The sequence below is a fragment of the Balearica regulorum genome, chromosome 1 (genome assembly GCF_011004875.1).
Source record: "Balearica regulorum gibbericeps isolate bBalReg1 chromosome 1, bBalReg1.pri, whole genome shotgun sequence".
Taxonomy (NCBI): domain Eukaryota; kingdom Metazoa; phylum Chordata; class Aves; order Gruiformes; family Gruidae; genus Balearica; species Balearica regulorum.
The window spans coordinates 184,604,597-184,630,114 of record NC_046184.1 but is presented as its reverse complement, the minus strand read 5'-3'; the positions used below and the strand labels follow the sequence as shown (position 1 = coordinate 184,630,114).

At 39.3% G+C, this 25,518-nt stretch overlaps 2 protein-coding genes across 4 annotated transcripts in view; one reads left to right on the top strand and one right to left on the bottom strand.

Moving 5' to 3' along the window:
- Positions 1–829: 829 nt before the first annotated feature.
- WBP4 (WW domain binding protein 4) lies at positions 830–25,449 on the bottom strand. Of its 2 annotated transcripts, none has more exons than XM_075741755.1 (10): positions 25,266–25,449; positions 18,776–18,848; positions 17,224–17,286; positions 17,000–17,123; positions 15,970–16,191; positions 15,033–15,088; positions 11,805–11,871; positions 9,619–9,779; positions 8,350–8,576; positions 830–5,975 (listed from the first exon to the last, which is right to left on the bottom strand). In XM_075741755.1, coding segments are annotated over exons 1-10 (1,203 nt in total). In that variant the 5' UTR covers positions 25,268–25,449; the 3' UTR covers positions 830–5,767. The 2 variants fall into 2 exon arrangements, with proteins under 2 accessions (XP_075597870.1, XP_075597871.1); XM_075741756.1 differs by having other exon boundaries at positions 18,682–18,848; positions 25,266–25,343.
- The window catches only part of ELF1 (E74 like ETS transcription factor 1), an 88,086-nt gene continuing 87,969 nt past the window's right edge, over positions 25,402–25,518 (top strand). The window contains exon 1 of one of the 2 annotated variants that reach the window (XM_075741751.1): positions 25,402–25,518. The gene's annotated coding sequence lies outside the window, so the exon portion shown is untranslated. The other variant, XM_075741754.1, reaches the window with a different exon arrangement.

Below are 25,518 nucleotides of genomic sequence, written 5' to 3'. Positions count from 1 at the left end.
AGAGCCGAGCCTGGAAGCAGCCCTTTTTATCACAGGAAAGATGGATGTTTACCCTCTGCGTAAGAACAGCCCCGGTACCTCAATTACTTTCATTTAATCATCAACCGAACACACAAGGGAATGTCTGAGAGATCTGGGAACTAGAAATGAATTTATTCACTTGCAGTAGCAAGCTGCCTCTTCTCATCTAGCTAAAAGGAAGAAATAACCAAACGCTGGTAGCAATGAAACATATTTTCACCCAGCTCATATCTTACTTCTTCTAGCTGCTTAATACAGCTGAGTAGTTTTTTCACTTTCTGTGAAAAAAGTTGCCAAAAGATCATGTTGACAACAGATTTTTTTTTTTCCAACAAAAAAAAGTTATGAAATAATTTACATGCATTCCCCTCTTTTTTTAAAAGTGTGTATCTTTAACTGTCAGGGCATTGCTCATCATTCTTCAGACCAGGAAATACGAAGACTACCGAATCACAATCCGTTACCATCAGAAAGTTTATATATATTCAGCTATATTCTGAGCATTACTAAATAGTAATTACAACAAACCGAAGAATTTTATAGTTAGCAATTTTAACCCAGGTCATTTGTTACTCATAATTGATGTGCAGAATAAAACAATTTCCAGTTAACTGCTTAATGCACCACCAGAAGGCACCCAGACACTAAACGGGTGACCACAAAATAAAAGTCTTTCTCTTAAGAAGCATTTCCATATTTACAGGCTTTTGGTTTATATTTAACCTTGGCCCCATTTTTAACAGAACACGCACCCATAAATCTCCCAGGTTGTCCTAAAACCCTTGAACAGATGAACAACAGTAATGGAGATTGTTCAAATGAAAGCTTTATTTGGTATTTTCATATAAACTCCACTTCAAGAGCTTGCAGTATTTTGTAATTGCAACTGAGAAGCTGTAAAGAGAAACCAGCTTTTCAACTCCGCAGACAATACCTATAAACTAAACCAAGCGCTTTTCAATCACCCCACTGTTCTTCCCTGTACGTTCAGTTAAGTGAGCCACTAAACCCCGCTGTCTTCAGCCTGTGGCCTGTACAAAGCTGTCGGCTGGTTTTTATCACAGGCTATTTCTGCTTTTACAAGCAAAATCGCATCTGCTGACGTTCTCTGGGAATCCTCTTGGGCAAATTTAGTCTTTTTCAGCTCATTATTTGCAATACCTTTTGCTTTGTACAGAAACTTTTATTCAAGCTATATCCTGAAACATTTCACAAAGCTAGATTTGTTAATCACACAGGCGGTTAACACAATGTCTAAGATATAAATAATTTAGCAGGTAGAAGGTAAGAGGACTTAAGAGGTAGATACAAGAGAGGCTGAAGAGATATGGCTGACAAGACAGACCCAAAGGGTTGCTGCAGCAGACAGCAGAAGGTATACAGACAGCTTTTGTACCAACAAGCAAAAGGATTTAAGGTCTGCAAACCCTGTAGGAGGAATGGAATGAAATCCATCTCAGGAAAACAAATTATCAAGAAAATGAAAAGAGCACGTGTAGTCAGTCTTGAAATAGCTTGCGCGTTGTTTGAAAATAGGTAAGGTGGTACTTCTTCAGGGCATGACGCAAACGCGCAGCAGAAGCGCTCGGTGTAAGCTGGGATCTAGAGACAGGGTGGCCTACTTAAGCCAACGTGAAGATCTCGGTAGAGCAGGGCATAAGGTGAAGGCAGATGCTACAAACATGGCACAGTGGTGATATGTAGATTTGCATATATAGGAATGCTGGAGGAAGATGCCAATAATAAGAAAAGTACTAAAAAGGGGAGGTGGTACTCAAAGCAATTCAAGGAAACCAAGCAGCATGAAATAGTTTTTTACTCCCTTTCTGAGATACCAAAACATGCACTGAAACGACATATTTTTCGGGGGTGAGGGGAAAGGAGAAATGTTTTTATACACGCACAGGTTAGTGAATTTAACTCAGAGCCATGTCATGACCAGGCTTCCCACTTCCCACACCTGAATATTGGGCCTGGATGATGCTGCAGCACAGATTTTATCTACGAGGGTCAAACAAACCCCAAACTTTACCCTACTAGGAACGTCTGGATTCCAATCTACAGATTCCCAGGTGAAGGGTTAAAATTTAGCTCAGCCTAAATGGGAATAAGGATTATTCTATAACCTGGGTCAAATTGAGCAGGTGGTCTCTGCACAGCTCCTAGCACAACAAACCCCCAACAAAATAATTTTCTTTGTCAGGATATGCAATCTGCTTCTAAAAGCATCATCAACTTCAGGCAGGCCCTACTGTAAAAACACACCCCCCAAAGATAAGCATCCTAAGCTGTGAAGCTCTTTCTAAACAGACAAGGCAGGTGAAAGATGAGGCAAGGAAACAAAAACACAGAGCAGTGAATTGACTTGCTCAACATCGCACAAAAAGGTATCATCATCAGAAATTGCAACAACTCCCCCTTTCCCTCCAACTGTCCTATTGGTAATAATGCCAATGACAGCCTAGAAAACCAAGGATGTAGTCCTCGCTACAAGAAGCTTGCAATAAAACCAGGCAAGCAGATAAAAACATGCTGCATGATAAAAAAAATGGATTAGTCAGAAAACAAAACACTCTTCTTCTGAAACAGTAAAAGGAACATTCCTTTGCCAAAAGCCAGTGCAGCCCCAGGAAGGATTAGCAGAAGAGGAGCGTAACTCTGGTAATACCTAGAGGATTCCTATGGCAAATTCCACAGGCAGAAGATTTTGCAGGGAGATAGCACAGAAGGGAGAGAGATCTGCGCAGAACAGATGTCCTAGAAGAGCAGTGTCTGCCTTAAATCTCACGCAATACAGTGTTTTTGTATGGAAGAGAAATATTTGGTTTAGATACACAATAAGGAAAAAGAATCACAGCATGGTGCAAAATTAAACAGTGGCTTTGGATATATCAAATTTGATTCAATTGGCCCTTATCATTTACATTTAAGGACAAAGAATAAACTGGTTCTCTCCTCAGACTGACTTTCAGAGGTAGTGGGGAGCAAAGCGCTGTATTTCTTTGTGAAATGCAGGCTTTAGAAGTTCCATCAGCAAAGCAAGCGTATGGCATTTAAACCAACTTCACTAGCAGTGAACAAAGAAAACATTTAATCTTTTTTCCTAATGTAAATACTTGTTTTGGTTTGTATGTTAATCACAGTACTTGACAAGGATCTTTGGTTCATATAACAACTAACAGCAGCTCCTCAAGGAAACAAGTTTTGGAACACTTTTATTTTCAGATCTTTTTAAACATCTGCTCGAGCAATTTAGTTACAGGTATCTTAAATCACCACCTATGACCACTTCAATGGGACAAAACATTTTTAAGGAAAGATGCTCTCACTAAAAGAGGAAAGATGTCCTCCTCAGAGGATAGTAAAAGTGGAGCCTACAGAAAAACCTATACTAATAAACAATAAAATAATTTTACAGCGATCATAAAGAAATGCACGTACATTAGCCTCGGAGTAACAAGCAGGATGAGTACAGCAGTACAAAACAAATTTGTAAGGAAAAAAAAATTGTGCTTGACAGGAAAGCACGATCAGCTGTTAACTCGGCAGTTGGCAATAGCAGAGGAGTAGAAAGAGCTAGTTGTACTGGTAAATCACAGGGCACCCACGGCAGACAGCACGATGCAGTCATGTGAAAGGCAAATGTGGTTTAGGGATGTACCAAAGGTTATTTCCAGTAGGCTAAGGAAGCATTAGTGACATCATGCGTGGCCTTAATCTTCCTTGAACATAGAGCCAAGGCAAACTCGGGCTGGACTGGATGAACAGAAGTACTGGTGGAGCACTGTCACACAAGGACACTTTATGTGATTCAGAAAAGATGTGATGGATTCAAGAGGAAGAAAAGCTACTTAGCAGAAAGGGCGATACTTGTGGTAGTTGGAAGGAAATGAGTGTAAACTGGTCACAAACACATGGAGGCTTCAAGTCAGAGCGGCTTCCTGGCTGCTGGAGTAATGTTCGAGTAAGAACAAAACCTGAAAAATCTGCTTTTTAAGAAACCTGACAGCCTTTCCTCAGTAGAAAGGACATTTCTGTTCCAGCCTTGCATGTGAGGCCTTTGATGTGGAGTACATGTTGTACATTCCTGTGAGAGCATCCAGCACGCATCCGGCATCTCTAACTGACAATCCAGGGCTAGGTATTACAGGAAACTTTCCAATTTCTCAAAACAAACATCAGAAGAAATACAACCACCCTGATGAAGCCAAAGAAACACATGGGATTAAATACAATACTCAATTCTCTTCTACACACAGAGAAAACGTTGCAGAATAGAAAAAAGGACTTTGGCTTCCTTTGTAATACATGAAAAACCAAATTCCCTGTCTTGTACTCCTTTCTCTGCTGATCTGAAAGATTAACAGTCATTTTCTCAGTGAAGTTCAAGCTCAGCAGTTACCAACTCTATTTTGCTGTAGCTGGACTCTGACAACTATCTTAACTGCACCCTCTGTTTCTGACTGAGACTCTGCTGAACAAAACACTATGAGCTTTAGAAATAAAGACATATTTTTGAATGGATTTGTGACCTTTATGGTCCACTGTTTGATACCTAGTGAAGCAGTAAGTGTAGCTGTATTCCTGTGCAGCCAATGAAACTTGATGATGCCGAATGCAGACCAGTCCCACCAAGTGAAGAAATCAAATCTACAATCCTTAAGAAAATGTCCAAGCCATCTTGGACAGCACAGCCATCACCTCTACTCATCCATCTCTTGTCCTCCTCTCCCATGGTACTGACAATGATGAAGCTTCAATACACTTAGCCCCTCTCAGCAAACACTGCAACTATTCAACGCGCTCCTCTTATCAATAGATAAACCCTATCAGTCTCACAAAGGATGCTGTACGCTGTAGCAGGGCCAGGTCTTTGGAATATTTTTTCATGAAAATACCAAGCAATTATTTTTTTACAGAGAAAGAGAGAAAAAGAAAAGCAAAGAAAACAAGACCAAAAAAAGAAAACTTGATGCGTAAAAAAGAAAGAAAAATTCAAGTAGAGACAATAATAAAGCAAAATACAACAGGAAGACACCACAGAAATAGATACTCCAACAGCTCTCGTGCTGTTATTAAAGGTAAAGATTCAACAGGTTTAAATCTTCTGCAGAGGTTTAATACATTTACCACGCACAAATAATTTCTTTTGGAATGTTATTAGAAATGAGTGGCACTGATGTGACTAACTGCTCTAAAAACAGCTTTCAAATGATCTATTTGAAATGTTGGCACTCTTACCACCTACTCTTTTGCAAGTGATTAGCCAAAGGTTAGTAAGCACAATATTTTTACTCATTAGCTGGGAAACTACTCTGCAGAAACAATGTTGGGGGATGATTTTACTCTCCAGTACATGCCATTGATCCAGTTCCTCTGTAAAATTAAAAGGTCTGCATCATTTTTGCCAGATTAAGGATTACTATGTTCTCCCATACTTAGAAAAGGAGTAAAAAACCTTACATGACGTATTTAAAACAGCATACAGAGAGCAAATTGAATTTAGATGGCATGGTTAAAATAAAAAATAAATGTATTTACAATATTGCCTAAGTAATATAACACAAACTTCCATCCCAAAATCAATCACACCAAAATAAAATAAAAAAATATTACAACTCGCATATGTTTTAATACCTATAAATCCTTAATTTCTATCCAACATGTTCTTTATAAAAGCCTGTTTAAAATATTAAACTTTTGATTCACTCTAGCTTAAATGGAATCTAAAATGATTTGTTAAGTATTACTGATCACTTAGTCTTTGTCTTAAGTTTCTAGATTTTCCATTTTCAAATTTCCTTTTTTTAAATGTTGGCACCCCTTCTGTCAGGTCTCCAAGGGAGGTGACTGTCTTCTCTTTAAATATCACTGTTGCATCTTCTGGAACCTCTAGCACTGGAGGTGGTAGGTTGTCGCTCTCTGTACTAGGGAGCTCCAGGTCCACTTTTTCACTGGAAGAAGAGAGGAGAACATGAAAGGGTTAATCTACACGGAGAAAACAACATGGTGTACTGCAGACAGTAACATCCATATTTAATTGTCAAAGCAGCTTGGAGTTAGATGCAGTCTTCTAGCCAAGATCATCATCATGACAGGAATCAAGAAAAAACCCCACATGTTCCTTGTTTCTTCTGTGTGGGCTGGTATGAAAAGTAAAAACCTTAGACCTCATTCTCTAGAGAGCTCATACACAGCCCAGGCACTCATCATGTAAACAGTCCTGCCATTTGGCCGTTTACTGCCAAAATGCTATTGAGTAGCTTCCTGCAGGTGTCCATCCCTGAGGGTCTGCATGACAGAACACAGAGCAGGCTTACAAAAATCAGCCAATGACCCCAAGCTGGGAGAAGCAGCTCTGGAGGACAGAATCACAGCTAATACTGATTGGAACAGATCAAAGACATTGTCTAAAAATGACCAATCGGTTTCAGGAACAGCAAAACGCTGTGTTCTACAAGAATAACCTGTGGCACGCACATACGATGGAGAACAATTGAACAGTTCGCAGAAAATGATCTAAATCACAAGTCCATGAGGAATCACGCCAGCGTAACACTACTGCACAGAGACGCACGCTGTATTCCTGGCCAATCCATACAAGGAATATTTCAGTACTACTGAGTGTTAGTCTGATGTCAGCCCGTGTACTGTACCTAGTTTTGGGTCCTATGCTTGAAGGAAGATGTGGATCAGCTCATGCACCCAAAAAAAGAGCCACGAGAATGATTGCAAGTCAAGAAAATGCAACCGTTGCAGTATCCCTGAAATGTAAGCTTCCTGAAAGTGGTTGGCACTGTGCCTAGTCTCAATTTAAAGTAAATAACGAACAACTGCATTTGCCTCATTTACATGTGTGTATATTGAGCCTGTGTGTTCACATACAGACTGCTATATAAGGTTCAGTAGCTGAAAGCACTTTTTACTGGACAGTACTTTCCAAAAACCTGAAAGAATTTATCAGCTCTGGAGCCAGGGAGCGGTTAGCTGGTCCAATACAGGAGGTGATCAAGTGACATTATCATCTCCAAGGAAGTGTGTCAGTGCTTAATTTAGTTCAAACAGGGTCAAAACTGTATCTGCTGAATAATTTAGAACTAAAGTGATGGAGAATAGGGGGAGTATGAGGGAAAAGACTGATTTCATTCTCCCAAACCTATTTTTTCCAGACTCCTAGAGGGCCCCATAACAAGAAACTGGCCATGAAAGACAGCATGCTTTGCAAGAAAACGATCCATGTCAGGCATTATGCAGTAAAACAAAATTAAAATACCCCTTCCTGATCAGATGCATGTCATGAAAACATCTGCAGTACATCAGTTGGACATGGGAAAAAGACACCTTCCAGATTTAAAATTGGCATAACTAGATTACACATTTTGTCTTTCCTTATTTAAATCATTATGGAAAATGTCTCCCACCACATTCTAAGAGCCTCCAGGACTTACCCATACTGACAGCAGAAAAGGTTGTAGTGGACTTTGTTTTGGTTTTGCTTGACTTTGTTTTGAAATGAAGGAAATTAGGGAACAAGAAAAACACTTTAACCTGAAGTCTTCTACTGCAATACTGGATGAAAGTAAGACAAAAAATTTGAAGTGTCTTTTAGGCTGTGTCCTTCAAGTGAACAGTTACAGTTAGTACACTGCTACAGTGAGAAATAGTTCACTGCTTGTGGAAGTAACTCAGCCAAACCGGGCTTAGATAGAAATTGCTTGCAGTCTAAAAAAGCATACTCATTATGTCAGCAACTATTGATCCCACAGGGAAGGAATTCAAAGCAATGCTAACCCAGTACGATCAAGATCAGGTTGCTGCTGACCCTAGAAGATCAAGCTAGATCTGGAACTCCAGTCAGAGTCAGCCCAACTAATTACTCATCACAAAGAAAGAGAATTTAGCCTGGAAGCTAGAGGCCCTGAGGCAGCTGTCTTTGCTGTTCCAAGGCTGGAAGCAGTTGAAAAAACAGTCACAAGAACTCCTGGGGCAGCTGAACCAGATTGTTGAAGGAGATGGTGTTAAGGAATATAAGCTTAGAGTAACTAAATTAATACAGATGATACTCAGGCTCTGAGAAAAATGATGGATGACAATGATCCTTTAAATCACTTTGTACTCATGGTGAACTTCTACACTAAACCACCACCACTATCTGCCATGGAGAGCTATTCCTTAAAACAATCACTGCATGGAGAACTGTATTTGGGCTATGTTTCCAATCACTGCTGTGCTAGTTCTGCCAGAATTCAGAAGAAAAAGCTTCAGCTCTGAAAACAAGTATTCTGGAAACAAATATTATGAAAATAACTATAGTAGAAAGATCCTCACCATGGTTCTTCTTCTTCCTCTTCTTCTTCCTTAATTGCTTTCCATTTTCCATAAGGGTTGGTCTTGTTAGGTGCATCACTGGAGGTTTCTTGGGAAGCTGATGTACTCTCCTCTTTATCAGCAGTTTCTTCTGACTTAACTTCTCGCCATTTCCCATAAGGACTTAACTTTTTAGCTTTGGGAGATTTTTTCCCTTCCTCTGATTCTTCACCATTATCTCCTTTCCTCTAAAGAGGAAAAAACCCACCTTAAGCAAAAATGCCTAAATAAAAACACAATGTAGCTTTATTTTACATCTTTTGTTTACTATTATCTACTTTTCATACTTTTCAACCAAGAGTAACTTGAAGCAATAAACTCATATTGTAATAAAATCTTTAAATGTCTCTCCTTGTGCTTTCATCACATACAGAATTGGAAAAAAATTCTTAAATGCTACAAAAAGTTAAGTTGGAAAATCCCATCTATAAAGGCTGAAGTTAGCAAGAAGTAGCCAATACAAACTTACTTAAAAACAAAGCTTAGCATGTTAAAAAAAAAAAGAGGCAAAATTTCACATACAGCTTTCTGTGCATGCAGATACACACACTTTACAGCTAATACCTAGTAGTTTATAATGATGCAGAGTGATATAACAAGATCTATTTTAGAATTAATCCCTGTCTCTGAATAGATTTTATATTTAAACTGTCTCTACCTGTTCTGAACTACCAGTTTCAGAAGACAACATCTGACCCAACCAGAGCCATAATCACACCCTTTATGTGAAGTTTTAAATCTGAAGACAAAAGTATATAATGATACAGGTTTTGTACTGCGTGCTGCCAATGTTTTTCTCAATTACTAAGGAAACTACAACCACATCATTTTCAGTCAAAAGCATCCCCTGAAGGTCTCTTGGCAGTCACATTTACCAAGGAGAGTGAGAAGTCATATCCTCACACTGAAATCCAAATAATTTTGTGAATTATTTCAGAGAGATGACAGTGACCTTTGTCAGAGAACATCACATTTCTTGCAGAATTCATTCTACTTCCTGTGGGCTGAAGGAAAGATCATGCTTTCTATATTCTGGAAGAGTGCCACTAACGGGCCAAATAATTCAATAAAGATTCGTTTTACTATTCAAACAAGTGCAAACTTCTACTTTCAGTTATACAGTTTAACCTCATTACACTGAGTATAGCCTATCACAAGAGATAAAAGATAAAAAATCTTATGCTAGAAAATGAATACTGTATGTAAAAAAAATCTGAAAAGAGAACTTACCTTGAATTTTTTTTCTGAACTCTGTGCTTCATTTTCACTATCTTCCGAGTCTGATTCAGACGCTTTGGAATCTGTTTCTGCAAGCTCTTCAGAACGCTTGTCACGTTGACTCTTCTCATTTGAAGATGAAACAAAACCATCCGGTTTCTCCCACGTGGATACTGTCCAAGATATTTGAATAACCATGTTATTCATGTTTCTAATTCTTATTTGGTATTGCTTTGACAACATTACCTTTCAGAAGCAGTGCTGCCTTAAGCAAAAACACAGCAAATAATTTAGCACAAGGCTTTTGCCTTTGTTTGGTATGTTTGTTTTAATAAACATAATCAGAAAGATAACATTTCACTTTGCACCAGAGATACTGTCATGACAGCCGAGTTCACTCTTAATAAAGCTTGTTGTAATTAACGCTTAAGAAAAATATCACGCACGGTGAACTGCAGACCACAAGACTGTGATCCCTGTCATCCTAACAGAGGACAAACAAATTGCCTTCGAGAGGTGCCTATTTGATTTGAGTTGTCCATTGATTACAAAGACAGAATAAGGTAAAGCACGCTAACTGCGAGCCTCAGCTCTCTGAGCAGATAAACACCTTCCCTGTGCTACCTGGCTTGATAACGTTAGGTCTCTAATTAAAGAGCTGTCAAGTAAACAAGGAAATACAAACATTATTCTGAAAAGACATGAAAGTATCTATAGGATATGACCTTATTTTCAATGAGAAGGTAGTATTCCAGCAAACATATTGAGAGGAAATATTTAAATAAAAGTTGACTCAATGGTCTTAAAACTGCTTTTAGTAACAGTAAGGCAAAAGTATGCCAACTTTCAATCTGTAATTTGATTTAAGCTTTCAAATGTAATAAAACTACTGCTTTTCCAATTATTTTAGCTATTTCCAAAGAAATGCCTAACTGAAAACAACATTTAACAGGTATGCTTTTGCTTCTAGATGTATCGTGAAGAAGTAAAGGTATAAGAAACTGGAAATGAGTGGCTTGAACGAACGAACTAGACTCTTAAGGGTACTGCTGCTGCGCAGCTTTAGACTGGTAACAGTGAAAGTTCACTTTCCCAGGTGTCACATACAGCCAGTGGAGTAAGGTGCAGCCTCCTGAAATAATGACTTGTAGCAGGTATGACTTGTAGCAGGAGCTAAGCCTCGAGATACTGGCCTCTTAAGTTACATGCTTCAGATGAGACACTACCGTCAGTCCCCTCGGTTAACAGCTTGTCTTGTCTTCAGAGGACGGGATTAGCGTTAACAGACCTGACAAATAATTTTCAAGCATTTCCAAGATACTTACAGCTATATAAAAGAAAGGGATCGCTTTAAAATCTCACAAGCCAAACTTTTACCAAATAGGATTACAAAGACATTCTTCACAAGTGTCATGTGTCCATGAAGAACTTAAAAAATAATACAACCAAAAGGCATGAAATGTATCTGAACATAGAAGGCAATGTTTAAAAATAACCAGCATCTCATTTCCCTTTCAAATGAAAAAAAAAAAAAAATTGCAAATCATTTGAGCAGGAGAGTAGCATGCTAAAAAACCTGAAAGCTTTGTGTTTTGGGTTTTTTTTTCTATTCTTGGCATCATCAGGAACACTACTTCATGCCCAACAACAGAAGGAAAACTCATAGCCAGCATAAAATCACTTGCTCTCCAGAGAGGCGTCACTGACCTTAAAATGATTCAAACAGATTTAGAAAACAGATGCCTGTTCTAGGGGAGTTACACAAAGTTCCCCATGTAGGGAAAAAAGTGGGGAAAAGAAGGAGGAGGTAAGATTCTGGACTTGCTTATCAATGCTCTGTCAGCAAGAGGAGAAGTTTAGGTGATTCTTATTCAGTCCTACATACCTGTCAAAACAAAATCCCGCCTCTTTCTGGTTTCCAAACTATAATTTCAATATATATGTAGAAAAGAAGAACCTATATTGTAGAGTTACAAGTTGAACGTCTAAAAAAACTATGAAGCACAAATGCATACACACTAACAATAAAGCTATAAAGTCACACTGACTTAAGCAACAAGTATATTTCAACTGAGATAACAGCATAAAAAATACAGAACTTACTAACAGCCTCAAAATGCAGTTATTTGCAAAATCAAATACTGCTCTGAAAACCCTTTTCTGAAACAGAGCTTAACTGGAAAACAAGCTATCCTTACCTCCTGTTTGCGTGTTATAGTAATAGGTATGACCATCTTCAGTGACACCTTCTACCCACTCTGCTGCCTGAGAAAAAGATACAGGAGCTAATTAAAAAAGAGAGTTTTAAGGATCAGCCAAAGCATCACTTATAAGACCATTCAACCTTTGAGTATATTTTGCTGATGATTATTTTACTGTTTTAAAGCTTTAACTCCTAAAGTTGTTAGAAAGTATTCCCTTTGACTCAAATGAAATTGAATTGCTTAAAGTACTGCGAATGCACATAGACAATGTTTTCAAACAATGGATAGTTAATACAAGGCAGTATAGTAAAGGTTGCCATACAGTTCAGATTATGAAAAAAGCCATAAAGACCATTATCCTACATGTTTTATTTATTTTCCAAAGTATTCACACCTGAAGTTGACATTTCCTGTTTTTGTCATTGTCTTAAGTAGAGATCAAGAAAAAATTTCTCTGGAAGACTCAAAGTTTTGTGAGGGCTATAGAAAAACAGTACCAATAAATACTTTCACAAATTAAACATAAGCAACTAAACCCCCAAACTTAAATTTATTCCAAAAATACATCTTCACAAAAAATATTGAAGAAACAAACTTTGCAGGAATGCATGCCATGAATTGACTTATTTAGTAAAGCAACAATTTCAACAAAGCACTGTTTTTCCCTACTAATTAATAAATACATATGAAATGTGGCAGAAGTTGCTGGTATGTCTTTGTGGATGTGTAATTAAAATAAAGATGTTTTGCAGAATCAGCTGCAGCTAGATAATCAGTCATTACACGTGACTTAACATCTTCCTTAAGAACCTGTTTTTATCAACACTTACACATACGCTACTTCACTGCTCTGCTCCTTAAGTACTAACACTGCCCATTCCCCTGTACAGGGCAGAACTTCTACGCAGCTTCACCATACACGATTTTTTGCATTAATAAATGTCTCTATGTGCACAAATATACACACATCCCCCTAGATAGGCTTCTGCACACACATACCTATGCATTTGCTTAATATTCTATTAAAATGTTGGGGTTTTTTTACAAAGACAACAAAATCAGCAAGTTCTCACACCTGCTCTGTAGAAAGCTATATATGAAACAGAAAAATTCTAACAGTAGGTTCAGAGCAAGCAAAAAGCAAGAAAGCCTTCAGTTAGCAAGTTTCCTCAAGGTTTTGCTCTCAAAAGTTTCAGTGTGCTAATTTCAACAAAAGAAGCAGAAATAAAATTTATTTTATGTAAGTAGAAAGAGGGCACGAGACTACTCTTTCAGTACAACCCTTCCTTTTTTGTTAGAGTTAGATCCTGAACATACATTTTAGACCTGGTTCTTAGAGGTTCTGAGCAGTTATTTGACATTAGGTAAACCAAGTATTCTACTACATAAATGCTAACATGCATGATGTCAATCTAACTGAAGCTGTAGGTAGTCTTCAACATGCCTTTTCATTACTCCATTCTCTCCACTTCTTACTCAGTCTGAGCAGCAAACTAATGTGCTGTAAAACAAGGAGGACCCACGAATCTCACTTGTACTACATATCGCAAGCATGCCCTTTAATTTCTGGGCAGTGTGAGTCTTTGGTAGAGATCTGGAATGTTCCCAATATCTTTAGCTCAGACTAAATAAGGGAACAATCAAATGTTTGTTTTTAGCCACAGCAAAAATAACTCAAGACACCACAAAGTCACCAAGCAGGGTGAGGGAGGAATGGCAAAATAGAGCCATGTGGCATGACAGAGATATCCAAGGCTGAGGGTGCATGTTTATGATACAGCTGAGATGAGCTAACTTCAAATTGTTGCCAAGAAGGGAGCTCCTTCTCTCCTCCATCTGCTCTCACCACACCGGCATTTCTCTGATTACCCAGAGAGCTGATGCAAGGACATAAGCCTGCAAAGCACTAACCTAAACTCTGATGTCTTCACTCCCTGAACTAGTTCACTGCCAGGGCAAATATGCACCAAGGACCATAGAAGATTAGTCACAGGACCACCTCTTTCAGTGGAAGGCTACAGTAAGACTGGCTTATAAATATTGCAAAGCTATGCCTTGACTGAAAAGATAAAGTTGAAGTGCTGGTTAACAAGTTGTGCAAAACCGCAGGATAAAGGATTCAGAAAGCCAGAGCAGCGTGTGAAGGGCAGCACTGAGACAAAGTACGCGGTCTCTTGGGAATGAACACTGGATGGAAAAAGCCTGCATTTTTGAGATAAAATGCTGCCTTAACAAGAGATGGAATATAGACAAAACTTCATGTACACTTTGTGATTTGATTCAATTGCCTAAAAATCTACACAATTATAACCATTTTCTCCTCTGACTGTGAGTAACCCAGTACTAGGCTACCTTCTCAGATGTGGCAATATAGAGCTACAGAGTATCAAGCACTCTGAAAAAAGCCAGGCTTTTTTGATCTCTAACATAAAATCCAACATTAACAAACATCACTGATTTTAAATCATACTGTACCTATGACACTTATCTTGAAAACAAGAGAAATGTAACATTGCTTTACAGGAGTGTTGTAAAAATCCTATTTTTAATGTTGTGAAGCACAAAAATCCTGGAGTAGCAAGTATCAGAGGAAAGCCCATTAATAATAATAATAAAAAATCTTTCTGTCTTTGGACTATTCTGTAAGTTTTCCAGTGACTTAAATAAGGAAAATAAACTAATATTCTAAAAGGTTGCTTGCACATAGGTTCCATGACCATAAGAAATCCATGAAAAAGACAAATTATCACATAACCGTATCCTACAGCAAATAGAAAAAATAGGCACTCTTTTTTTTACTATCTGACAATGCAACCTCCATGTTTCCTATGATAAAGGAGTCTTAACTATTTCAAATGTGTAACTTTTTTTTTTTTAATTACATTTCATTCACAAAAGGTTGAACAAAATTTATTCAGAATTTCCCAAAAGCTTTCAATTTTATGGGCTGAGGCATCAAAAAAGCATGTTCTGTAAAAACACAACCACCACTATCATTTCTCTTCCCTTGATAAACAAATTAGCCAAAAAATATTTGTAGCAAAATTTCAGTTTTCATCAAGTATATCATCAAACATTCTATATATTCAAATTATGTTTTCTTAAGTTTACTAAGAGCAAACAATTTACCCTCTGCAATCAGAAGACTCACAAATTGCTTAGCTTGTTTCTGATAAGTGTTTACAAGGACAAAGACAAGTATGAAGAACAGTATTTGATTACCATTTGTGAGTTTTGAGAGTTGCCTTGGAATCCTTTAGGTTTCTCCCACTGTGATTCTTAAAAAACAAAAACATATTTCACCCATCATTCAATCCTGTTTAATAATATGTAGAAAAAACAGATCTAAAAGGTATGACACTGATATGTGCACAAACAAGTAATATAGATGCAGGTCATTGGAATATAGGTCATCCTTGATCAAACTAAGGTATGAACAATAAACCAAAGTATCATAATTACAGTTGGCTTTACTAGGACTAACCATCTTCCAGACTCTATTATATGGCTGATACACAGATACTGGAATTTTGGTATGAAAAAGGTGTTTGTTTTTTAAGTGGCAGCATAGGCCAGAGGGAACTAAGCACACACAGTTTTTAGCTTTTGGAAGTTATCTTGTATGAGGGAAGACTACAGTAAATACTAATGTCAATCCTTAAATTTATAAGAAACAGTTTATAACAGTCTCATTAATCATAAAAAGAGAGTTGCTTTTATGCTCTAAAGTAGATCATTACACACAGTTCCTCAACAGAAGCCAGTCAGTTAGATAAATCCTGTAAATGTGGAAAGAAACACTCAGACAGCAATCCGTAACTGCTCTCATTTACTTGGGCACAATCAATTTATTTCACATTCCTGATAAGAAAGCTTCTTTAGGAAGAACACAGCTATCTTTTGTATACTTAACCTTTGGAAGGCTGAACATTTCCAGAAACTGGAATTACTGCATTCTCCCATTATTAACAAACAGCAATACCAGTCTGAAGTTCTGGATGCTTAAGTCTTGAATGTTAAATATCAAAACTCCATGTAATTGTTCACATTTTAATAATCAGCTTACTACTCAGAGAGCAGAAGAGTAAAGAAATGCAGGTAGTCTTTTCTCATTTATATCCAATAACTACATCAGCATTTGCTCCTCACTAGTTTTTACCTCCTGTTTTTGTGTTGTAGTAGTATGTATAGCCTTCGGGAGAAAATCCTTGCACCCACTCCTTTGTTTCAGTTTTTGGTGGCACTGAGGTGTCCTGAGGCGTCTTTTTTTTCTTTTCTTTCTTTTCCTTCTTTTCCTTCTTCTCTTTCTTTTCTTTCTTTCCTTTAGTGTCCACTGTGGTACTCTGTGTTTTACTCTGTGTTGAACTGGGACCTACATCATCTTAAAGAAAATAATACTCTCTTTGAAAAAAAGAGTAATAATCTGAATTTAGTCACTCTTGAACAACAGCAAATAGGAAATTTTGTTCTTGTGAGTACTTTTACTCATTGGTATTACATGTATAGCAGGTAAACTTAAAAGATTATATTCAAAGAATCCTGCATTGTAGCAATACTACAGTGCCAGAAGGAAGTCCAAGTATCAAAAGATGAGTAAGATAAAGAGAAAACCGTAAGGACCGATGAGCTCCAACTGAACAACAACAAAAAAGAAACTAAGAGAGTTATGAAAAAGATAGCTTCTACAGGAGCTTCAAACTACAAACTTTTTTTAAAGGATAATGTATCTTCACATGGACAGAACAAAGGTACTTGCTGAACTGCAAGCTGACTAGGAGATTCTCATCTCCACTGACACCAGTGGGAACCCAACCTCTCCTACTCAATAGGAACTTTTGTCTTCAACTGGCAAAACTGAAACATAAAATTAACTAAATGAAGCTGCACTGCTGATTCAAAGCACCAACTACAGCCTATTTTTTGTTATCACATGGTTTAATTTTTCTACTCCAAACTGGATTGTTCCATGGACTAAAGGACACCGTAGCTAACAACATTCTGTACTGCAACTTCTACTACTGGCTATTTGCAGATTCTTTTGTCTTTTTTCTTTTTTTTTTTTTTTTAAATGAGCAAACACAAACCTGGAGGCCTCCTCTCATGTTCCTAAAACCTAATTTAAGAAGAAACATTCCTATTCAATATTCTTTCAATTCTGTTTTTAAACCTTTGGCAGCTATATGAACTACCTGGCTTAATTCCAAGCCTTTTCAAATCCTCTTGATATGCTTTCATTGCAGCCTCCTCCATTGCTGCAAATTCTTTTGACATGTTTTCTTCTTCTTTTGCTTTTTCCAAGCTTTTCTTTTTAATCTAAAACAAAACAAACAAAAAAAACCCAAGACAATAAATTAAACAAGTCTGATAATGAAAGAGATTAAAAGTATTCATGCAAATAAGATATTTGAGTTACCTCACTAATTCTTTTTGCCACATTTTCTTTATGATTCTTTCCTCTTTCATGAAACTCAATGCTCTTAAAAGTGAGAAAAAGCAAGAAAAATAATATGTATTTTTAATTTAGTTAATTTTAATTAGTTAAAATACAGTTAAGACTCAACTTAGTTGAACAAGCCTAAATGTAACCTGTTCTGAAAACACTTACAGCAAATGCTATAGCTATAAAATGGCTATAGGAATTCAGGAACACTGAGAAACACTCAAAATAAAATTTATGAAAAATCAGTAATGCTCCAAAATGGTAGCATAATATGTCAATCTTTATTTATAAGACTTAAAATTTTTCAAGTAACACCATCCAGCACACAGATTAAAGACAAGTAACAGGGAATCTGGGCTCCCTCTCCATGTTATCTTTCCAAGTACCATCCCTTGATTTTTTTTTTACCCTCTGTTTTCATGCAAACTTTTTAAAAACCATATGGCTTATTTAGAGTTCCAAATATTAGCTACGGTCCTTAATTAATTATGCTACGCTCCATAAATATCCCATGAACTTAAACTAGTCTGCAGGTCCACAAAGCTGAGAGAGAGGGAGGAAAAGGCAAGGTGGGAGAGTTGGGTCACTAAGGACAACAGAACAGTCTGCAAGCCAAAAAGCTGCCAGAAAGCCTGAAGCCAGTAGGAACTGGGAGGAGTTCAGAAGCTTTACAGGTACAACAGTGGAAGTCCTCGTGTGGTTCTCATAAAAAATACCTGAGCTCATTTGGTTGTTCAAATGTTAGGTGCCTAAGCATGACCTAGTAACCCTAGAATTTCTTTGCACAAACTGATGCACAGAGGATGCACATCCAGGGGATGATTCATCTCATTTAAAGACAGACTTCGCAAGTTACTCAAATCCTCCCCCTTTAACGCGTGTTTCTCTTCACCGACTACAAGAAGTAACCCAAACCAATTAGCTCACACTTGTCATTCTGAACTGCAGGTATCTAACTGTAAGCCAGATGAAGCTCAGCTCCAGGAGTACCCCTGGCATCGAGTCAGGAATGCAAAACTTGTTTCTAAGTGAGAAACCAATGGGTCTAGTAGTCTGCAAAAGGCATCTGCAAGTCAGAAACATTTCTGTAACCCGGTAATGCTTCTGTGGGCTGTGTGAAATGAAAGAAACCTGCTTTAAATGCTTAGAGTGCTGGCTGTACCAGGCCTAAAAGATACAAACAGCACGTATGCCAGGTTTTGCTTTCTACTTGCACACGAAGGTTAGGAACAGGCATGGACAAAGTTTCAAGACAGATCAAATGTTAAATTACAGAACCTGAAGAAAAGGCAGGGTCAGATATTTCGGTTCTTATCTGTACTGCCAAGTAGAACAGCACACACCATCTTGTATGGAGTATCTGGTTCTCACGTAATACATTTTAAAGATCACAAGTATTACAAAAGCATTTTTAAACCACAAATTTCATGCATCAAGAGATTAGTATCAAAAATGATGTTAAAAGCCTGTAATTCAACTTCCTAGTATTTCAGAATCATTGACATAGTATGGTAGACCATCGTACAGGTCTGTTGTCTGCTATCCAACACTTGCAGTAATCGCAGAACTTTTTTGGCTGAGATTTCCAGTAATCGGCCCTGGGGAGAGAAAAAAAAATAAAGATGGAGAATCTGAAACAATAATCAAAGCCACAGGTTTTGATATATATATATAGAGAGAGAGAGACAGAAAGAGAGACCGCGCGCGCTTCAGCATCTAAGTTTAGTCTTCTTTAGGTGATTTAGTGCTAAGAATTTGGTTTTTTCTTTTTTTTTTTTTTTTTTAAACAAAGTATGGGGATCAAGCAAGAGTACTATATAGACAACTGTGTCCCATAAAGCACAGTTCAGTATTGGAATTGTGCCCATCTGACCCCTGAAGACTGCAAAATTTTTGCAACAGAGGTGATGCTGTAAGAACCAGAAATACAAGACAAAGCAAGCCAGAGGTAAACAAGTAGCTCTGGATACCCTAATTAAACGCGGAACTGTCAGAAAAGTGCAACTTGCGCTACTTTTCATAAAAATGCATACAATAAATGTTTCTAAGTGTAAAACTTCATATTTAATGTCGAAGTCAACTTTGGATAATGTACACAGTGAGCTCAGCAACACAAAGGTGCTGCTCTGGACAACATGAGCTACTGTGGGGAATCCTAGAACAGATTCTGACCTGTGGGGTCACAGACACATCAGTAAATTGTTTGGATGCTTCAGTGTAAAAATGTGAGTATTTCTGAACCATACAGTTTAGATAACTTGCATATGTGTCAGGAAACTTGGGGAAAAATTTTCAGAGCTCAAAAGTTAGTACATAAAAGTATTTAACAATAAAACAACCCGTCCAATGGCTGTTTCTTCATCAAAAACTGCTTTCTAATGCCACATGAAGCTTGTGCAGAAATAATTCCATTTCTCATTGGCTTGCAGCAACAGATGCAATGCTTTGATTCAACAGAATGCATTCCAGCAGCAGACTTCTACGTTTTTTAAGTAAGAATTAATAAGAAGGAGGGGCAAAACCAAAAGTAATTCAAGATTACACTGAGAACATTAAAAAAGATGAGTCCCAAAAATGAATCTTTGCCTTCCATCAGAAGACCAATGTGCAGAGTTCAAGGAAAATACTCCCTGTTATTTTTATTCAATAAGAACAAAACTTCTTCCATGCGCAACAATAGCACCCTCAACCCTTATGAAAGATCTGCTCACACGCATCATGACAGAAACAGATCTGATCAACTCAACTTTTAGTTTAAGCAGATATCAAAATATGCTGTCCCACCAGTGCTTAATGTAAAAATACAATTTCTAAGAGGCTACAATTACTTAAAAGTGTAAGTATGAAGGATATGCTCTGCTTATAGGTTGATATATTTTTGCAATGCTGTGTTAGCAAGGTGCAGCTTTTCAAGTAATTTTCTGGAAAGCTAGAAAGAAGCAGCTGGGCTTCCCCAGATTTAAACAGAAATCCGCTCATCCCTAAATGGTGTATTTTAAAACTGGGTGATTACTTAGTCACATATTTAATTAAAAGGCTTTTGAGATTTATATACCAAAATGTACAAAGGCCAAAGCCTAGGAAATTGAACACTCTGGCTGGAAAACCAGCTGAGTGGGAGGGAGAAATTCAGAGCTCAGAAATACCTCAAGGCCCTTTTCCCTATATTTCTAAATCCTTCAACATCATCTAAGATAAATTTCAGCTGAAAGCTGGGTTAACCTTCCTAAGGCAATGGACCAATTCTGACAGAAAACACATAAACTGTAAAAGAGCCTCACTGCATGTTTCGGAGGTGCAAGAACATCTGCGTATTTCCAAGTTTAAACATAACAAGGCTCACTCTTCAACAGAATCAAGTGTGTTAAAATTAAGACTGTACAGCTGCACCCACCAAAAGTCAAGACCTGAGAGTGTGATGAGGTGTATTTTCACAGCTATATTTTCCACTGATTTCTTTCCTAAACACTACTGGACATCACATCTGCTGCAAACCACTGTAGCTACTCAGAGAGTAATTGTGCTGGAGAACCCGAGGGCACACCTGTGGCTTAAGTACAAATCCAGATCTTGCAACAGAAGCCTTTTGTCTTCATCTCCTATTGGTTTTGATAAAGATTGGAGCTGACTCTCTGTTGTTGTTACACATAAAATAAATGTAAACAATACTCTGTGCAGAAGACCTGATATCCTGGGAACCTTAAATCCTGCATTTCATGATTAACAGAGTTAATTGTGTAAGTTATGGTCCCAATTCTGCGACTTACAAGCATGACGAGTGTTATACACTGAGTAATTATCTTAAAGATTTTCCACTTGAGTTCATACTGCTCAAAAAAAGAGCAAGCTCAGCTGAAATATCCACCGAGTAACATCTGCCATTGTAACAACCACAGAGCCTGCAAAGCACCAATGGTGCTGCAATGAGAGCAAACCAGAGGATTGTTTGGAAAGGAGCAGCAAGTGAAGTGCAACTCTGCTTCAGTGGGATGCTACAAGTGCTTCACAGGCTGCAGTCACAAGCCAGAAAGTTAATACAGGTCGATGACAATGTTTAAGTATGTGATCGTTTTATTAATCTGCCAAATACAGGCTTGAGAGGAGATGCTGTTAAAGGGGTACAGAGGTATTTTATACTTGAGTAAGTGTGCCCAAATCAAGGGAAACATAGTTATTTTAAAAAGTCACTGCAGTCAAAATGGTACAGCTTTTAGCACGCCTTATCTTCTGTTTGCACTTGCACCAGTAAAGTTAAGGTTGATTCTTGTTTTCAGCTTTACAGCTGGGCCAACCTGCGAAGGACCAGAAAGCTGACCGGCAAGCCATCACCACCACAACCATCTTTCTTCCTTTCACTAAACCAGACAGTCCAGAGTGCATAGTCTGGCTCATCCAGGTTTGCAGGGCTGAGACTTCAGCACCCCGTACACATTTACCCAGATGTGGCTATCCAAACAGGAGCTTGGTGACACCGACCCCAAGGGGGGGGTGTGCAAGTTTTACTGTGAAGCTTTACCTCCTGGGAAGGGTTCTGGCAAAGTCTGCTCAGAGCTGGACTTTCCAGAGCTAGCCAAGCAAGTCAGCTTGGCAACCTGCTACTGAGCACGCAGGAAACAGCGGTGCCCATACAGATGGGTACTGGGCAAATTCTGAACACGCTGCTGTAAACTTTCAGCCAGAGTTGGAAATCCTGTACTAACTTGCAAGAAATGCGTGTCTCCTAGAGAACAGTGATTTTCTTTCAGCTTCTACTGGTCAGACCACCCAGGGGCAGAATGTGCAACAGTTCAGTGGGCTAAAGGGGAAGGAGGGAGAAAGAGGGAGTGAACATAAAACTGTTTTCTTGAAGCTTTAATGGAATGGCAAACTCCTTACTGCAAACAGCTGTAGAGTGCTAACAGTGTCAATGTTAAAACCTTTTTCAGATTACTGAAATTCATTTAAAACTTCAGAGGGAGTGAGAAGATGGGGAAGAACAAATAGCAACTCTGCATTAACAGTGCCCACCACATCTGCCATCTCAAAAGATATAAAACTTCTGAAACGCAAGAGAGAAAACTCCCAAACTCAGGTATTTTTACTTTGCACAATTAATTTCTTAATCCATGAGCATCACACAGCCTACACTGCGACTCCTGGATAACACACTCCTACTGCATGTGAACCACGCGTTTGGGAGGTTCTGCCCACGACGTTCAGAAAGCAACCTGCAGAATAACTCCGGCAGTACTGGGGTCCAGGGCCCCGAGCCATCAACCTGCGAGCTGCTTCTCCTCACAACTTATAGCATGTTGATGTTTTAACGGGTGGTGTAGTCAGCCTTCCTTATATAGGGAAGCTTAGGAAATCCTCATAAAGAAGCTATCTTAGCTGAGACAGCTTTGCTAAACTTTACTTCGAGACTGGGCTGGAGGTTTTGATTCCTACCACATACTGGCTGAAATTAAAAGTGGTGGGGAGAGGAAAGGAAAAAACAAACAAACAAACAACTGGTTCAGGTGGTTCTGAAAACACAAAAAAACCCCCTGGCCATGTAAGCAAATTCATTTGCTTTGAATAGCTCTGTTCTAAAACACCAGACTTGAAATTTGGCAGGGATGTAGGGGAGGTAGTATTGGGGATGTATCTGTCCAAATTATAAGCATTTAGAGGGGGAAAAGAACATTATATACATGCTCAGCAAGCAGTCTTCTTTGGTTTTTGTATCTACAGCCTCTGAAGACTTTATACAAAGTTAGTATCTTCCAGCTTTCTGCAGGTTTGAGCACTAAACAGCCTCTGCATGCATCATCTTGAATACAGGTGTACAAAGTAACACACAGATTCAAGTTCCTGACTACAGAAGAAATGAATTCAGATTAGCTCTTGTGGTTGTTCTATAAGAGCCACTCAACAGGACAGTATTCAGAAATACTCATAAATTCTATTTGGGAATACTGCATACTTCCAAAAGAAAAAGAACAGTTCCGTAATGGAAAGAAGTAGAAAGAATAAAAGAAAAAAATCACATATATTTCACAATAGACCCTCCTCCATATGGGAAGCCATTCCAGAACAGCTAATCCTAATTCAAATATTCTGGTATTGGTAAGGCCTAAGAATGCAACGCTAAAATTGGCAGGGAAGGAGGCCAAAAAGGAAAAGGTTTTCTTCTACTGTGAAGTAGGTCCCAGTGCCATGGCCCTAGCAGCCCACGCTCCCAAATAATTCGCAGCAACTCCATTCATTCATAGTGCACTAACCCTACCCTAAAAACTCTTCTTAGACAGATACCCTTAATTTTTATTTTTAAAAAAATGGTATTTAAAAATAAGGACTCAAGCAAACAGCATCCCTGACACTCTGAGTACAGGGGGCTGTCTTCTACCTAACCTCAAGCTTGTTGGCCCTCTAACATATCACAGAATATACATCTATATATGAGCTCCTACATAGTAGTACTGGATGGAATTTTCATTCACATGAAACAGGGCAGTTCTGTGAAGAGTTTAGTTCACCTGACCTTCAACTCAATTAGACTTTTTGCAATCCTTCTGTAAATTCTAATTTACAATCCAAGTGGCTGCTTCTTTTTACTACTGTATTAGCCCGCTGTGACCAACATACAAATCATAAAATCCTGCAAGACAATTTGAGCGGAGAGCAGAGTCTGCAGAAGCTGCTCAGTCTGACCTGTATTGGTGCTGAAGATCTTTGCATGGATCTGCTTTGCCAGATCTCTTTTCTAAATTGTAAATTATCTAACTTGAAATGTAATGCTACAAATGTTTTTAACAATATACAAGAATGCAGAAGAATATCAGGGCAGGCACCTTCTGCATGCATGGAACTTCAATGGACCTCAGCTCCACTAACTTCAGTTGTCTAAAAAGTGAGATATTGAGTGGTCTAAGTCATCCATGTCAATAGATAGAGAATGTCATCTCCAAAATTCCACTCTTTCCACCCTAAATAGACACCTGAAAAGCAAAGCGAACTCCATAGATGCGTGTTTCCTTCTTGTACAGGGAACCTAAAGCGAACTGCCTGAGTTAGCCTTCAAATGTTAAATATCTGAAGTCAGGGATATCTACTGAGAGCAGAGGTCTGCTGCTGTAGATGCACAAGAAGGATATGGGCTACGTCAGGAAGAATATGATAAGAATTAGAGGAGAGAGGAAAAAAACAGCAACATAAATTGGGTCAGGAAACTGTTCAGGTATAATTTTAGTAATAACCAAAATTAATAACACTGCTGTATGTAGTATCAATCTGCAAGACAGGCTCACACAACCTAACCAGCAAATAGAAGAAGGATCTCTAAAGAAATTTTTAATCAGGTTAAGATTTTTTTCTTCGCCAGGGAAGTTAGGATATCTTGAAAAGTAACAGAAATTAGCAAATGCCATTCATATGACATTCTCAATAAAACCCAAACCTTAGACTTCTATGCCCTGCAAATCTATTCGGGTATTAACACCAATTTTCTAATTAAACCCTTAAAAAAGGTAGCGATGGGCAGGAAAACCAAGGCACAGCAGTTTTCTTCCGCACGCTTCACCCAGAAGCGGAGGCGCCCAAGGAGGCCGCGGTGTGGGGGGCTGGGGGGCGCGGAGGGACAGGCGGCCTCCCCCGCAGCGCTCACCGCTCCGCGATGCAGGACCTGAAGTCCCCCGCAGGCGGGAGGCGAAGCTGCCCGGCGTGTCGGGGAGAGATAAGGGGCCGAAAGCGCAGCGGAAACAAACAATCGGGGGAGGGGGGAAGGGGGGAAAGGACGGACAGGAGCAGAGAGACCGAAGCGAGAGGGGAATAAGTCGGTCAGCGAGGCGGAGGTCGCCGGCCGCAGCTGGGGCACAGCCGCAGCACAGCTGCCCAAGGCCTCCCCACGGCCTGCGGGTACAGGGACGGGGCCCTGCCCTGCCGCCGGCACCCTCACCCGGCGTTGCCTGCCCTGCCCGACCCCGGCCCGCAGGGCGAGGGGCTGCGCTCGGAGCGCGGCCGGCGCTGCCCGCTCCCTCCCATCCCCCGGCACTCACATCGCCGCTTCCCCGGCAGCTCCGCTGCACCGTGCCGCCCCGCTCCCGTCCGCTCGCCGCCAGCCGCGCCGCGCCGCTGGGGCGGGCCGGGGCGGTGGGAGGGAACGCGGCGACGGGAGCCGGGAGGACTCAATCCGCGCTCTGTTCCCCCGCCCTTCCCCACCTCCTGCCTTCGCCCGCTCCTCCTCCCCCGCCCCCGGGAGAAGCGAGCGCTCTGCGGGGAGCCGCTCGGCGAGGGAGCCGCTGCCGCTCG

Bases quoted from the DNA above. Each gene is read 5' to 3' on its own strand.
- WBP4 (XM_075741755.1), bottom strand. The intron at 16,192-16,999 runs GTAGTTCATATA...ATTTTCTTTAAG, and splicing joins AAGGCTTGGAATTAAGCCAG to ATGATGTAGGTCCCAGTTCA. The intron at 15,089-15,969 runs GTAAAAACTAGT...TTGTTTTTTAAG, and splicing joins CTACAACACAAAAACAGGAG to AATCACAGTGGGAGAAACCT.